The 17687-nt window shown below is 43.2% G+C and overlaps 1 protein-coding gene across 3 annotated transcripts in view; it reads left to right on the plus strand.

The window, feature by feature from the left end:
- Nucleotides 1-17687, plus strand: part of epha3 (eph receptor A3) — a 98470-nt gene that overhangs the window by 5423 nt on the left and 75360 nt on the right. For all 3 annotated transcript variants that reach the window (XM_086266825.1, XM_086266822.1, XM_086266824.1), the window contains exons 2-3: nucleotides 2167-2231; nucleotides 15582-16242. In XM_086266825.1, coding sequence (XP_086122951.1) covers nucleotides 2167-2231; nucleotides 15582-16242 — 726 coding nt within the window. The remainder of the gene's footprint in view (nucleotides 1-2166; nucleotides 2232-15581; nucleotides 16243-17687) is intronic.

Below are 17687 nucleotides of genomic sequence, written 5' to 3' on the forward strand. Positions count from 1 at the left end.
TTGAGTCCAGAATAATAAATCTAGGTGTTTGTGTCTGCCTTTCTATGCTTCATTTTAAGGTCCTTTTATGCCACATTGGCTGATGTTTACCTGATAAGTCTGAAACAAAGAATCACTTCCTTCTCCAACTTTTTCTGTAGTACAAAACAACAACCCATTCACAGAGAAGTGAGATCGCTTCTTCTTGCAAATTTAGATCCCGGTGCTTGACAGGGGTAGATTGTGTTTGACTTAAAAGGCTTCCCTGTGAGCCAGCGGTCCATCATGACTTGATAAACACTTGATATGTGGACATTCTTGCTTACTGAAGCCTTGCACAGGAGAATGAAGGAAGAATGCATTCTTCATATTCTCACAGTGAATAGAGTTACAGCTGCAGGGCCTCTACTGCACTGCTGCTTCACTTTGCTGTATGTGTCCACTTGCGTTGCTAAGTGTTTGCTACTTGTTTGAGTGTTCAGAGCTGTCGACTGCTTTGCTCTCAACGGGATAAGTAAAAAGAGGCTGAGTCAGTGTTGCTGGAACTGATGAAGTGTATTGCTCTTTTTTTCTTTATAATAAATGGTTGTCTGTCCTTTACTTTTTTACCAAATTCACATAATCCTAAGCTACATTTTCTATTGCACAGTAACATATTAAAAGTATAATGTGTCCCAATTTAGCCCACTGTAGGTTTATGTGCTTTTTTTCTCCACCATACCATTGCTTGTCAGAAACATTATATTTAAGCATCCTATTTTTCCTCAGTACTGTTTGAAAAACAGGACTAAAAGGGATTAACTGTAAATAATTTACGTCATGAACACCACCAAAATCTTTTTGTGTATTTTATTCTAACTACATAAATTGTTGTTTGAGGTGAGAGCACTAAGCTTTATTAGTCTGAGCTTTGTGTCGCTAGACAGAATCTATTGCCAAATTGCTCGTGACAGTTTGGTTGCTGAAGTGGGGCATCCTTTGAGCATAAAGCTGCCTTCACATTCCTCACTCCATGTGTCATGACCCATGCTGACAGTTGTATTCAATGACAATTATTCACTCCACAGCCAAGTGTATACACTAAGAATAGAAAATGCTTCAGCTCCTTTTAAGATACTCTGTGTCAGAGTCAATTTGGCCATCACATCTACTATTCACAAGTGTACTTCTAATTATGTTCTGTGGAGGTAGGCAATAAAAGCGCTTTCACAAGTAATTTGTGACTTCAAAACTTCTGCACAACAGACATAGTTATTCGTTCGGTCCCTTAAATTCCATAATTTGAATCCTGTTTTGCTAAGCCAGAGCCTGCACTTGCATGATTTAACCACTGAAGCTCCTTGTCTTATTTGTCCTCAGTCATATTTCCTCTATTAGACATGGATCCCCTTCTGCTGCTTGATGTGTGTTTGAAAAGAACGAATTTCTGGCAGGAGACACACTTAAAACTGTTTTTTTCCATTCATTCTGGATTGGATTTATATTTTGATTTCAGTGTGGCCAATTGAATTTCGGACCACCTCTGAAACCGGTGATTGCATTTGAATTTAGATCCAATAGAGTTTTGCTTCACCTGGTTACACTCTATTTTCCATGGATATGTGTGTGGGTTGGTAGAATGGGGGTCAGATGGGTCAAAAGAAAAGTCTTTAAAAAAAGAAAGAAAAAAAAGGAAAAAAGACATCTGGTGGTTTTTGAAAAACTGACTGTACTTTAGTTCAGTACCTTTTCAGGATATTTTCATTGTTTGCCCAGTGAAGTTTTGATTTGATGCCTTACAAAGCAAGGATACAAAGCCTACTTTATTCACTTACCTTCAGAACAAGGATGTGTTGGAGAAGTGAGGACAATTTGACCAGTCTTAACTTTCTTCTCTCTTCCAAGAGCCCCTTAAGTGTTAACACTTAGTTTTAGAGTTAAATCGGTTTAGGGACGGGTAGGCTAAGGGTCTAGGGAATGGGTTATATCAATGAATGTCCTCACAAAGACATCAGTACAAGTGCTTGTGGTTGTGTGTATGTGCATATGTCTGTGTGTGCGTGGGGGGCAGCTGAGTAAATAGAGTCATGATCAGTGCTTGAGGTTGGTGAATCCTCCTGTGGGATTAGATAAAGGCTAATTGGGGCTAACAAGGGCTAGACACTCATATGTTTTCTTTGTTTTTCCTCTCTCTCTTCCTCACCACAGTCAACCTGTTAGACTCAAAAGCAAGCCAAGGGGAGTTAGGATGGATTTCCTACCCATTACATGGGGTGAGTATCTTCCATCTCTATATTTACCCACATCATGCCTGAATATGTTTGCATTTAGGAGACAGATCCAATAACATGAATTGAATGTCAGCTTCAACCGTGAAATAAGCTTTTTCAGATTTTTGTCGTTCTCACTATGCCATGTTGAAACAATCATCCAATGACGATTAACCCACTTTTTTAGGCATTTTGTTCATTTTTTTATCTAGCAGGGTAAAGTATTCAGAGCTTACCATACAATCATACTGCCTATATATGTGTTTGTGTTTTTGAATACATGTATGTATAAATAAAGATTAAACATGAAAAAGCATACATTTTGGACTTTTGGTCCAAAAACATCTGCAAAAGAATTCCAGATTTACTTCCAGCCTCCCATTAACAACTCAGATAGCGTTTAACAGGAAATTCCATCAAAAGCTGACTTGTTGCACAATGTGATATTGCCATGTTAGTATTGTTCCTACAGTATCTTAAATAATGGTGTTAAATGGCCATCACTGACTAGACACACTGTTCTCATGTCATACTTTTAATACCTTTGTTCCAGAAATCATGGGTTTATATAATCATCATCAAATGGGTTTATATTAACCCAAATCATATTTTTGTTTTCTTAACATCAAGTAGTTTTGGTGATTAAACCAAACAAATTACATCTCAGTTATGCAGGCCTAAACACTGGTCAATGACCCCATGATAACTAGCGGTCACTTGGAAAAAATGTTCATTCCCTGACTGACTGGCGAATGGTTGTGAGATGTAGCTTTGTGTTGTTTTGTGAAATTGGTCATGAACAGTGATGCACTGAAAAGGTTCTTGTGATTGCTTTGATCGCTACCACATTGGCGCGGATGCCAGTAATTTCTTTGGAAGATGATGAGTTGTCTGCAAAAAATGCACCAATTGCTTACGGAGAGGTTATGGAATTGTGAACAGTGCAATCGGAAATGGAGATGGTGTTCTCTGTTTCCAGTTTGTGTTGCACTTTTTTATGTCTCACTATCACTCAGTGGTTACTTAGTGAGTGTTTGTGGACAAGTTTCAAGTTTCGTTGCAAACGATGGGCAGTTGTGTCATACTGCTAGTCACTAAAGCAATCGCAAGGAAGTTTTTAGAGCACCCTTTTTGCGACCGATTTCAATCAGTCAGCAACTGCTTGCCATCCGGTTGGGGAATATATATTTATCCCTAGTGACCTGCAGGTTGACAAAGGGGTCATGTATCAACCTCTAGGCCTGTGTTGCTGAAGCCTACACAAGTATTGTGTAAAATTAACAGAATGTGACTGAAAACAAGCAAAAACATTAACTTCATCTAAAAATATTAACTCAACTTTGACTTTCATAAACACATGTGTTTTAATCTATTCATTTACCACAATGTCAACTCTATGTATTTTCTTCTATTGATAATACTTCTGCCCCACAGGGCTAATGGTGCTAGTGTTTTATGGCCTTATTCTCAGAGTAGCACAGCTAGGACATCACAGCAATCTGATAGGTCAGTTCAATCAGTCGCCATGGACCAACATTAATTTATAGTAGTATAAACAACACCCACCCACATGGCAATATCAAGTAAACCTTTGATTTGCTAATCCATAATATGCAACACTTCATTTTGTCTGTCTTTCATTATATTACAGAAACTACTGTAACCTTTTATCAAGCATTTTTCCAAGTTTGTTTTATCCATTAATGCAATTGAAATTAACAGGAGCACAAGGAGGAATCACATTAATATTGTTTTTAGTATCAGCATTATTTCATTGGATGTAAAAAAAAAAAAGGTCATATATCAGTCTCTGCTTCTAAAATCCTCCAATGGGCTCTCGTTCAGTGTTTATTTCTCCAACTAGTTAGACTTCTGTGCCTCTGAGCAAGCCCACTGTCTCTCTCTCACACACAAACACACACACTCATTCACACACGCACACACACACTTCCTTCTTTCTCCTTTATTAAGTGTTAGAATTACTCCTTGGCAGTGGCTTAAGGTAATCCAGTCATTTGTTCCATTGAGCTGCCAAACCTTGTTTCTCTCGGCCATATACAGAGCTGGCACCAACAGAGCACTCGGTTTTTTCATGAGGTTCAACCACAATGAAAAAATTACCCAAAGGAAAAACTTCAGGTCCTTAAAATGTATTTAGTCAAAAGACAATTGCAACCTACACAACAACTGCATGACCAGCTGACAGGCCAGATTGATGTTGTGTTGATAGACATTATTCACATGTAAGCAGCTAGGGAAATACTCATTGATACGGCTATTTGATCCAGCGCTGGACACCAGACTTTTTTGACAGAGGTTAGGCAATTTGTGCAACCATGTCTGTTTTACTTCAAGTTTTTTGCTTTGACCAAGTTCAGATGAAGAGCGTGTGGTTATATAATTCATAAAAATGCTGCAGGAATGTGAGTCAATGTCATTGTTAAATGAGAATAACTCCAGAGAGATAGAGAAGGGAATGGGGGGAGGATCAAAAAGAAGGAGACTGATAGAGGGATGAAGAGAGAGGGGTGGGGAGAGGGAGACGGAAGCAGGGAGAGGAAAGGACAGGAAGGAATGAGGGAGAGAGAGTCACACACACAGAGATATTGCTGATGATCAAGTCCTCAAGGTGAATCATCTGTAATTACTCACGTCATCCACTGACTGCGCTCCGATAAGCAGAGTGCCCTGAGAGACTCCTGCTCACAAATGATTTCTCATAATGTGGCAGTGGCACTGAGCCCTCACTCCCTCCCTTTCTCACGCACACATACATACACAGACAAACACTCATTCACATTGATGGAGAGGCCGTGGCTATTGGCCTACCGAGACACAACGTGCTCCGGTCAGAACAAATTAAGAGCTTAGCCTCCCCAGGATGTTCACTCCAGAGCCACCGACTGGACTGATGAGTGCATGAGTGTGTGTGCGTGTGTGTCTGTGTGCGTGTGATCCAGATATACAGTTATCTGTCTTGGAAGCTGGCTGATTGCTTAGCAGTGTCCAGGGGGCTTAGCCCATCACTAAAGAGTGTTAAAGATTACATTCTTGCATGCTTTGAAAGCATTCTTCAGCAACAAACCAACACCCTAGACACTGGCTGTGCATACAAAATAGAATTAATGGATAATTACAAACTAAAGTCCATTCTTCATAAGAAGGGAGAATACAATGTCCTTTCTGGTTGTACTTGGAACTTAGATTCATTGTTTTTCAAATAAATAAAGTCGCTGCAGCATTTAGACCCAAAGTGTTTACCACAAGTTATAGCTTAACTCTAGTTTGATTTTCTGATTAAATACCAAGTTTATGTCAGTTATTTGCTACATGCTAATCAGCAAAAATAAAAAAGTTTAAAACTATTTATACAGTAAAAACATTGCCTTGTAATTGTTTTTACATGGGTTCAACAGTCTACATTACTGTGTCAGACTTTAGTAAAAGCGCAGTAACATTTGTATTGTTGATGATAAAGAAGCTTGACATCTGTAGAATAAAAAGCCAGTGCTCACAGTATGTGAACTTTGCTTATAGTGTCTGGACTCGCACAAAAATTGAACCAAAACACATTCACACCTCACATTCCAATTCTCAGGTCTGGAATGAGAGGGTGAGGTGACAGGCAAATAATAGCAGGGCTGATTATGCTTTGGGAACAGGCCCACCAGTCAGCCTACTCTTTCTCTTTCTCTATCTGTCTTCTTTCATTTTGACAACTGCTGTTTCAGCTTCTTTAATCATCCGTGCTTAAAAGCCCCCGCGAACTGCGTCTACTTCATGTGCAAAATCAGCCTGACCAGATAAACTGCTTTAAAGGGAGAAAGAGAGCAAACCTATCCTTAAACAAGGATTAGTTTGGTAATGCAAGAGACCAGAGGTAAGGAGGAAGGGGGAGGGTAAAATGATTTATTGTTACTTTCGTGTTCCTGAGATAAGTTGGCACAAATCCTGAGGAGTTTATTTTATTACATCCTATTAAAAGTTGTATGCATTATACAACTGTACTGATAAGCACAGTCAGATTTTGTACTAAACCTCCCTAAACTATGAAAATCTTACACCTTGGTGTTACAAAGAAGCATTAGTAACGAGTAAACATATATTTTACCAGTGCAGTGAAGATCATGGCATTTTTGAGGCAAGCGTGTCTTAAAAAATGAAAAAAGTAAAGAAAAAGAACATTAAGAACTTTGACAATTACAGTACTCACATTTTTCTTTCTTGAGTACTGTTTAAATATAAATGAACAGCATTTGTGATTCCAGCATCCCCAAACAATTACCATCAGCTAGTCTGTCCTTGAACAAAACACAAACAATGATTCGTCAGGCAAAGCTCAGGGTCGCACATAAACAAGAGATGGGATGAATACAAGGAGGGATCACATAAACATTCAGGTTTTCCTTTGGCCGGACAGAGTGATGAAATATCCTCTATTTGATATGTTGCAGTTGTTGAGCCTGTAACCCCAAAGACCTCTGTGCTCTAAGCTTCTCGACCAGCATTTGTTGCAGACACTCCGGCTTTTAGGATCACCATCTCCAGCTGTAGAGATTTAACAGAACGTTTTAATTATAATTGTTTTCTTTTTCCGTTCAGTAATCTGATATCCCAAAATCACAAATAGCCAATTTTGGCAAATGAGTAAATAAAGAGCTTATTTTAAAAGTAAAAACCAAAATGTGAACCATTATGGTTTTGATTTTAACAGCAAGTAATTGTTTTTTCTCCCGCAAATTAAGTTGAAATAATTATCAAAATCTTTAAATAAAAAAATATATTTTACATAACTTGATTAAACTGAATTATGCACTATGTTATAAATTATCTAAACTATAACATAATGAAACATTTGTTATGTTAAGCTCTTGTTGAGCAAGTTAGACTTGTGATAAGAGCATGATTGAGCTTGTTTTCTTACACTTAACAAGACTTGCTTTTAATGTATTGCTGCCCTTTACAAGTCCATATACTGGCCCATTAACTACCATTGACCTGAGTGTCTTTGAAGTGGATAAACTGGTGTGCTGACTCTGTGACTCAGAGATGTGCCTGTTGCTCTAGGTATGTCCAGAGCAGATCAAGTTACCACACTTCATTTTACTGTCCCTTTAGCTACTTCACCTACAGCACAGATCAGAGAAACCAGGGGCAAGATTACACTGAACTTTGTCCCAGCTGTGACCATCAGGGGTCAGGGTCAAAGGTCACGTGGACTGCTGTAGGGTCCTAGTGTTGTTATATATCAATTAGAGGGCAGGGGGATGGGAGTTACACCCTCAACCCCTTGAAGAGAAACAAGGGAATAGCTGCTGACTAGATCTTTTTTTCATCCTGACTGACATTCAGTGTTTCTTGTGTAGGTGGAAGAGCTTTCATGTATTGCAATGAGTGAGTAATAGCAATATTAGTGGAAATGTTGGGTCTAGAAACTCATGGGTACTGTGGTACACCTCCACTGACCCACACATAATGTAACAATCAACTAAATACGGATAATGATGTTAACATATTCTCTATTTCTTCTTATTTCTTTTTTACTTCTGGTCTAAAGGACAGAGAGTTGCAACTTAGAAATAAAGTGAAGTGATTCAAGGTTAGACAAGTTAACTCCCATGATGTAATATTTAGGGACAGTGATGGGGAGACATTTATATCCCTCTCATTTACTTTGGCAGAAAGTTGCTGAAGCTGAGTCATATTCTCATATAGCGTACTTAATGCACACATGCGCAGGCACATACAGACATATACTGGATTTGATTTGAATGTCATGAATCGCTGTGTGGCAGGCAAGCAGGAGTGGTGGACCCAAAATGCAGAACTCAGACACGGAAGTGAAACTTAAGGCGCAGCTTTATTGCTGGGAAAAACCTCGTACAAACTAAACTCACCAAAAGAAAACCAAAAGTCAGAACAGAGGAACCAAGGACTGAAACACTGGAAAGAAACACTAAACTGGAGCAGGAGACCAAACACTAGGAACATAGAAGCAGAACACACAGCTAGTTGAGGGTACGACGCGACACTGACACAGAGAAACACAGGGCTTAAATACACAGACGGCAGTAATCAAGGGATGAGAGACAGGAGGGGAACACACCTGGGAGAAATCACAGCTGACGAGACAGGGGAAACGTAAACTGAGCACACTCACATATGACACAAACCTTCACAATAAAACAGGAAACTCAGACACATGGAACCAGACAAGACATTGAACTAAACAGACAGATTCACAAACAGATGGGGTGACACCATAGACAGAGACAGACTCAAAGGCAGACCAAATATAACACACAGAACTCAAACAATAATAATCATCATCATCATAAACTAGAAAATGATAACTAAAAGCGCTGGGTCACCGACCCAGGACCATGACAGTACCCCCCCCTCAAGGGCTGGCTCCAGACAGCCCAGCAGAAACACAAAAACGGACCAAAACCAAAAAAGAAAAGCACCCGACCAGGGTGGGCGGAGGGGGCCCAGGACGGAGGGACAGAGTCCAAAAAGGCCCAGATGGTCAAGTTCAGGAGGCCGACCATGCGAATGGCAGCGGGGCCGGTCCCGATGCCAGCCACGCAGTAGGCAGTGGCGTGGAAACAGTTCTGGGGGCCGACCGTGCGGACGGCAACAGCGGCGTGGAAACAGTTCTGGGGGCCGACCGTGCGGACGGCAACAGCGGCGTGGAAACAAGTCCGGAGGCCGGCCACGTGGAAGGCAGTGGCGGCGTTCAGGAGGGCGTCCACGGTGGCGGAGATGCCCAACAAGCGGCCAGGCAGATGACCGACGATGTGGAGGTGGTAGTAGGGGACCTGAAGGCTGCGTGGCCCCTGCAGCCCCAGGTGAAGCGGAGGCTGGACCAGACGAGGCGGAAGCTGAAGCGGAGGCTGGATCAGACGAGGCGGACGCTGATGCGGAGGCTGAAGCCGGGCCAGGCGACGAGGGCGGAGGCTGAAGCCGGGCCAGGCGACGAGGATGAAGACACAGAGGCTGGACCAGACGAGGATGAAGACACAGAGGCTGGACCAGACGAGGATGAAGACACAGAGGCTGGACCAGACGAGGATGAAGACACAGAGGCTGGACCAGACGAGGATGAAGACACAGAGGCTGGACCAGACGAGGATGAAGACACAGAGGCTGGACCAGACGAGGATGAAGACACAGAGGCTGGACCAGACGAGGATGAAGAAGCAGTGGCTGGACCAGACGAGGATGAAGCAGTGGCTGGACCAGACGAGGATGAAGCAGTGGCTGGACCAGACGAGGATGAAGCAGTGGCTGGACCAGGCGATGAGGATGCTGAAGCAGATGCTGAAACCGGACCAGGCGAGGCCGAAGACTCTGAGGCCGCAGCAGGCGAGGACGATGAAGCTGCAGCTGGCGAGGACGATGAAGCTGCAGCAGGCGAGGACGATGAAGCTGGTGATGAGACTGCAGCTGGTGATGAGACTGCAGCTGGTGATGAGACTGCAGCTGATGGCTGGACGGGCTCCTCGGGCCCCCCAGCTAACGAGGCAGGACGCTGGACGGGCTCCTCGGGCCCCCCAGCTGGCGAAGCAGGAGGCTGGACGGGCTCCTCAGGCCCCCCAGCTGGCGAAGCAGGAGGCTGGACGGGCTCCTCGGGCCCTCCAGCGAAAACAGTCACAGGACCAGTGGGCACAGGGGCCCCTGGAACACACAGGACAAAACCAGCAGGCGCGGGGACCTCTGGCAGGCACAGATCGGAACCAGCAGGCACACGGGCCTCTGGCAGGCACAGATCGGAACCAGCAGGCGCGGGGACCTCTGGCAGGCACAGATCGGAACCAGCAGGCGCGGGGACCTCTGGCAGGCACAGATCGGAACCAGCAGGCACACGGGCCTCTGGCAGGCACAGAACGGAACCAGAAGGCACACGGGCCCCTGGCAGGGACAGGACAGAACCAGAAGGCACACGGGCCCCTGGCAGGGACAGAACAGAACCAGAAGGCACACAGGCCTCTGGCAGGCACAGATCGGAACCAGAAGGCACACAGGCCTCTGGCAGGGACAGAACAGAACCAGGCACACGGGCTTCTGGCAGGGACAGAACAGAACCAGGCACACGGGCCTCTGGCAAACACATGGCAGACTGCAGCTGCACAGAGCATTGAGTCTGCTCAGGCAGCAACGGCCGGGTGCGGTCCTCAGCTGGCTTCTTAACCGCCAGGGGTCCAGAGTCTGCTGGGGGCTGAAACCCAGCCTCTGGGGAGGCCCTGGAGTGAATCTCAGTCTCAGAACTGGCCAGCTTTTGAGGACTGATAACAATATTGTTTGGTTTGTCTCTCTGATTAGGATTCAAGGTTGTGGAACAGTTCTGTAAGGGTTGGATAGACATAGCTTGCTGTACCGGAGGTGTAGGTGAAGATGATGGCTGTATAGGTGGCTGAGCTGAGGGCAACTGAAGAAAAGGTCGGGAAAATGATGGTTGTGAAGTTGGAAACCGAGCTGACGATAAGGCTGATGATTCCTCTACCAACTGAGCTATTGACTGGGCTAAGGATTGAAATAAGGTTTGTAGTAAGTCAGGCTGTGGATGTGACTGTGCTATGGGAAGCGAGGCTGAATGTGGTGGAGGTGGCGACTGAGCTTCGGGCCGGGCGGCTAACAGAGCTTCGGGCCGGGCGGCTAACAGAGCTTCGGGCCGGGCGGCTAACTGAGCTTCGGGCCGGGCGGCTAACTGAGCTTCGGGCCGGGCGGCTAACTGAGCTTCGGGCCGGGCGGCTAACTGAGCTGACATAGCCCCAGAATAAACAGTTCCAGATGAAACAGTCTTAACTCCTGGGTCCGAAGGAGCATCAGAAGCACAGTCTTTTGAACCAAAGTGGAAACGATCGCTCTCAAAATGAATACTGTCATTTTCTGGAACAGGAGGAACAGAAGATCTAGAGTTCATGAAGCTGACGTTAGCGGCCTTGGGGGAAACGGTACGTTTATCCCTCGACACAGAAGGCGAATGTAGGGGGACTTTGTCACTCACCCTAGGCGGTTGGTCGAGAAGAGTCCCAGGCTCCTGCCGGAGCCGTGAGTGCTGGCGGCACGTTCGCCGCTTCCAAGTAGAAGAGGAAGCAGCACTGGCAGAATGTGACAAGGAATGACTCGGCTGTGGCTGCTCCTGCTGTGAAGTGGAAACGCTGGGTGAGTCGGGTGGCACTATAATGATCCCTAACATCTTGTAGAAAGCTTGAGCTGGTGTAAGCTGGTTGCTCGCGGTCTCATAGTAATCCTCCCGGGACCGGCGGGAGCGTTTTCTGTGAGACCGGGGCATCCGGGGGGAAGAAGCAGGTGAGTGGACCGAAGGGTAAGCAGCTAGTGAGGAACGGCAGCACGGAGGCCCTCCAAGCGCTAGCCGGGTCCTGTCAAAGGCTGAGCTGCGCTTCCTCAGTGAGTCTGCTGGATCCATACTGGTCGCGTCGTTCTGTCATGAATCGCTGTGTGGCAGGCAAGCAGGAGTGGTGGACCCAAAATGCAGAACTCAGACACGGAAGTGAAACTTAAGGCGCAGCTTTATTGCTGGGAAAAACCTCGTACAAACTAAACTCACCAAAAGAAAACCAAAAGTCAGAACAGAGGAACCAAGGACTGAAACACTGGAAAGAAACACTAAACTGGAGCAGGAGACCAAACACTAGGAACATAGAAGCAGAACACACAGCTAGTTGAGGGTACGACGCGACACTGACACAGAGAAACACAGGGCTTAAATACACAGACGGCAGTAATCAAGGGATGAGAGACAGGAGGGGAACACACCTGGGAGAAATCACAGCTGACGAGACAGGGGAAACGTAAACTGAGCACACTCACATATGACACAAACCTTCACAATAAAACGGGAAACTCAGACACATGGAACCAGACAAGACATTGAACTAAACAGACAGATTCACAAACAGATGGGGTGACACCATAGACAGAGACAGACTCAAAGGCAGACCAAATATAACACACAGAACTCAAACAATAATAATCATCATCATCATAAACTAGAAAATGATAACTAAAAGCGCTGGGTCACCGACCCAGGACCATGACATTGAAAACCTTTCTGTGTTTGTGTTTGGCAAGCTTCTCCATAAGACAGCTTACAGACTGCCATCAGTCATAGTTGCTTTAGATTAAGCCCAGTTTGGAGCATACTGGACGAGTATAAAAAGGAATGACACAAAGCTAGTAGCTCACACTGAGATCTGCACTACTGAGAATAAACAGGATTCACACAAAGGCTGTCTCACTCCAAACTCATTACACAAAGAACTGATGGTTGAACAGGGCAGTCTGTTACCTCATTGTAAAGTACAGTAGGTAGTACCCCTACCTGAAGGGGTACTCTATGAGCCTAACTTGAAGAAGAAGTACACTGTCTCACTGGACTTGTCACCTGTTAAAAAAAAAAAAGGAAAATGGAGGAGAAGGCTGTTTGCAGAATGGTAGAAGTTCATAAACTGCTATATTTCATTCCTGTTAAGTTCAATTTAATTTATAATAATGCCAAACCACAACAACAGTCACCCCAAGGGACTTTATATTGTAGGGTAAAGACCCTCCTTTAATAGAAAGGAAACCCCAACAATTAGACGACCCCCTATGAGCAAGAAGTTGACGACAATGGGAAGGCAAAACTCCCTTTTAACAGAAACCTCTGGCAGAACCAGACTCAGGGAGGCACTGCCATCTGCTGCGACCTGTTAGCGGCAATGGGAGGGAGGACAAAAGACCCACTGAGAAAGAAATCCAGAGATTAATAGTAACCAATCTGGTATATTAAGTGGTGATAAAGACATTGTGAGTGAAAATAGGTGAGTAAAGAACAAACACTAGGCCTATTGCAGCGTAACATAGAACATTCAGGGTCACCTGATACAGCCTTTGTCCACAGTATCATCCTTTGTTAATCCTAAAAAATGTATAAAAAGTGAATAAACAGCAACTGAAAAAATGTTGATGTTTTACATGACAAAACCGTAGTTTTTCATCCAATTTTTGTAAAATAACTGTTCTTCCACTGTAATATTGAATGATATATGCTGTATTATGGGATTGATATGCTACAATTTACTCATATGCAGTATGGTTCTATCCTCAGCTTTAATCTTTTTTGTTGCCGTTCTTAGCACCTTCACTGGCACAAGTCACCCAATTTCATGTATTTTTAGACAGAACGCAAACATCTGTCACTTCTCTTTTAAGCAGGTCACCACAAAAAAAAGTTAAATTACTGGTTGAACTCTCCTGGCAGAAACACATTGCTTTAACCATGACAAAAAGCACACATCTATATAAAGGACAAGCATAATAGGATATATTATTATTCTCATGTTCACGGAAGTCTATTATCTTGTAAAATTTAATGTCAGCAAAATCATTAATCAAAGTGGCAGTCCTTGCCTTCACTTTCCTTTTTGTTATGTCAAAGTCTTTCAACATAGCTTTTTGCATGTCATCACATCATTTTTATGCTTCTGTTTAAAGTCGTGCTCTTACACCTTTGAGTAAAGCAAGGTGAAATGTTAAGTTTAGCTTTACCTCTCTATATTTAGTCCCACTCACTCCTGCAGACATTTCCCTGTTATTGTTAGACCTCCAAAGAGCTAGGACTACTGGCTGATGAATGACGTGATACCAAAGAGGGTGATGGGGGAGACTAAACACCAAAGAAGTATCGGCCCTCAGTTTTCATTTCACTTTATCTCTTGCTTTCTTCTTTTTCCTTTTTTTTTTAGCGCTTTCCTTTATTTCCTCTTGTTTTCTCTCCCCTGTCCTCCTCATTCTCTCGCTCTCTCAGGGGTGTTTCATTAACTTTGCCGTGAGATGAAAAGTGAGTGGCTATCCCTCAGCCTGAGAGCCTCTTGAACATCAGACATTCATACATATGCTTTACACCCGCACACCCCCACACACAGGCAGACAAAAACATGTAACAGAGAACCAACTCCTTCTTAGCTCGTCATTAATTTCTGAGTTCAGCTGAAGGCACCTGCTGTGTTTGCCTGCTATGAGACTTTAAACACTTCACATGAGCTTTATGTGAGTGCGTGTGTGGGTTTATGTTACCATTAATGCTTGTGGGTGAAAGGAGCAATAATTTAGGTTCCAGTTACCACGAAATTCTTTCTCTGTATATCTCTCCGTCTCTGAAGAAAGTGCTGCTCATTTAGACACACATGCATTCTGGATTTCACCATGAGAAAATATACACAAAAGCATCCATTTACGCATTTACGCCCATTTGTTCTAATGACTGCCATTTCAGCCACTATGAGCCCGCTATTTCAGGTGTTTGTCCATTCATCATCACTCTGATTCAGCGTTGATTTGCCGGGACAGCAAAGCCAAAGCACATGATCAATGAGTCTACCCGCTGTGTTGAATTCAAAAGGAATGACCCCACTTTCTTTTTCTCCTCTCCTCTCTCTTTGCTTTCTCCCAGTGGAGGGAAAATGTAAGATAGACACAAACGTTCCTGGTATACACTCTCATCTGTCTATACGTCGTAGCTCCTTTTGTTTCATAGTGGATTCAGCACGTTTCCTTTAGTAGAAGTAGTAGTGTGATGTAAATAACCAAGACTGCAGCTTGAAAGTCCTCACTTTTAGAGAAAAACATTTTAGTATAAGGGTGGAAAAAAGAAACACTATGAGATTTTGTTAATATTTAAAATTAATTAAGCTGCCTCACACAATTTAAAAAAAAATTGAAGATCACGTTTTCTAGCTTTTTTTCTTGGCGATATTTTCAGAGCCTTCTAATGTAGAAAATTTGGCTAAGCCAGCAAGTTTGCTTTTAATTAATTTCAACAATTTACAAGAGATCTGGTAGTGTGATTTTTCACCCTTAAGTGTTTATTAGATGCTTAGTATTCAGCAAGAATGTTTCTGGATCTAAATAATTCATCCCTAAATGCTTACAGGGTGGAGATAACTTTATTTTTTCTCTGCTATCTTCCCCTCCTTTCCTCTTATTCCTCCTTCTTTGACTGCAAATTCTCACTTTCCTCATTTGTTCTATCTTTAACTCACCCCATTCCCTTTACTCCCTTTGCTTCTCTTTTGACCCCAAACTTCCCAATCCCCTTGCTTTCCTTTTTTAAATCTAATATATTTTCACTTGATCCTTTTCATTACTCATAAAAAAATCTGTCTTTCCTGTATCTATGCTTCTTCTACTTTTCCTTCTGTTGCATCCATTCCTTGTTATCTATCGCTCTCAATCTTTAAATCTACCTTCTCCCCTTTTTTCTGTATTTGGTCTCTCTTGTCTATTATTCTTCCTTGTCTTCCTCTGTTTCTCCCTTCGACCTTTCCTTGTCTCTATTTTTTCCAGTGGGAGGAGATCAGTGGGGTGGATGAGCACTACACTCCCATCAGGACCTTTCAGGTCTGCAATGTGATGGACTACAGCCAGAACAACTGGCTTCGGACCAACTGGATCCCTCGCCAATCTGCTCAGAAGATCTATGTAGAGCTGAAGTTCACTCTGAGGGACTGCAACTCAATCCCGTTGGTACTGGGCACCTGCAAGGAGACATTCAACCTCCTCTACCTAGAGGCAGATGATGACCAGGGCAGCCACTTCCAAGAGCATCAGTTCTCCAAGATTGATACCATTGCTGCTGATGAGAGTTTTACTCAAACTGACCTTGGAGATCGCATTCTCAAGCTCAATACTGAGGTACGCGAGGTGGGTCCCATGACCAAGAAGGGTTTCTACCTCGCATTCCAGGACGTGGGCGCCTGTGTAGCTTTAGTGTCAGTGAGGGTTTACTTCAAGAAGTGCCCACACACTGTGAGGAATCTTGCCTCTTTCCCTGATACTGTGCCCATGGACTCCCAGTCACTGGTGGAAGTCAAAGGCTCATGCGTCAATCACTCCAAAGAGGAAGAGCCTCCTCGAATGTACTGTAGCACAGAAGGGGAGTGGCTTGTGCCTATTGGGAAGTGTCTGTGTAACCCAGGATATGAGGAGAGAAGCAGCACCTGCCAAAGTAAGAAACATATTTTTTTTGCAACTATTTCTCAACAGTGCTCTCACACATGCCTTGCCATGCATTGATTCTGCATGTATAAATGCACGTGTCACTTCTCTTCTACACATTTCCCTTATTTGAACCTTTGGCCTAAACAAGCAGATTTTTTTAAAGCTGTAAAAGTAAACAGTGTGATATCAGGACTCTCACGCTTCATATCTGTCAGTCCAGAAGGTTTAATGTCAAATACACTCTCTGTGTGCATGTGTGTATATGTTTGTGTGTGTATGCATTGTTTATGTGAGCTCTTCAAACTAACCCCAAATTCCCAAGGTGCTAGGTGATTGGTCGGTAGTTATACGTGCATATTCCCATACATGTGAGTAGAGTGTTGTCCAGGTCCAGGGTGCAGCATATAGAGGTTCAATAGTAATTTTCTCTGTGACACATCATTAGCTATGGGAAGATTTTAAGCAGAGCAGAAAGATGGGACTGATAACACAGAAGAAAGGAGTGGGCTGGAGTGGATGGTGAATGATGGGATAGCTGCGGTGATTGTTGTGGGTGTTGGTGAAGGTAGCAATGAGTAGTCATTTGATGTGCTTTCAAAAGTATGCAAATCTGCATGCCTAAAATTGCCTTTCATGTCCTGACCAACAGGACTGGTCTTCCGTACTATCGTCACACATGTTATGCAGGGGACTATTTTTTGTTGCTGCTGGATGGTTTTTAAAGTGAGCTTGTCAGAATGATTGCAGTGATACTTTGGCTGCTAGAGTTAAAGAGTTGTGCTTGGCCAGTGGGGTGACACCTTGCTCTGCAACACATCTCTACATGAGAGTTTAAAGTATAGTAGAAAACATGTAAAATGCCTCTGATTGTTGTTGTTCCTCCTCACATCATTTTGCCTTAACAACTTTGTCAAAAGAAGTAAAGTTATCCATTTTGAGATAAAAAAAAAAAGGGATTAGCATAAAAAAATGAAAATTACAAAGTCTTCAATATCCATGGTGTAATGCATCATAAACTTCCCAAACATATATATTTGGATCTGGGTTTTACACAAAATTTAATTTCCTCTGTTTTGCTTCTGTGGCTGCTATAACAGCTTTCATCAATTACAGTTACAGTACTTCATCAGTGTTTCCATGCATAAAAAAAGAAGAAGTAGAAAGTGGTCCCTGGTGTGAACAATACAATGCAGATGTGTTCAGTTCATATAAATGTAAATGCCACTATAGATATGATTACATTATATTACATTTATACATTTTTGTTTGATTGTACAAAATATAAAATAGTGGCAAACAAGACCAAAGTTAGCTGAAGGCTTCCATGATGCTCTATATCTGCTCCTCTTTACTTATTTTCTGTGAGATCTTCTCTGCTTAAGAAGCCAGACACAGCATCCATCTGAAAGCAGCCACCCCTGCACTGCGGCTGTCCCAGAATGACTTTAAAAT

The sequence above is a fragment of the Aulonocara sp. 'chitande type north' Nkhata Bay genome, linkage group LG16 (genome assembly GCF_057382095.1).
Source record: "Aulonocara sp. 'chitande type north' Nkhata Bay isolate Kocher_YH1m ecotype deep benthic linkage group LG16, A_spYH_male_GT1.1, whole genome shotgun sequence".
Lineage (NCBI taxonomy): Eukaryota > Metazoa > Chordata > Actinopteri > Cichliformes > Cichlidae > Aulonocara > Aulonocara sp. 'chitande type north' Nkhata Bay.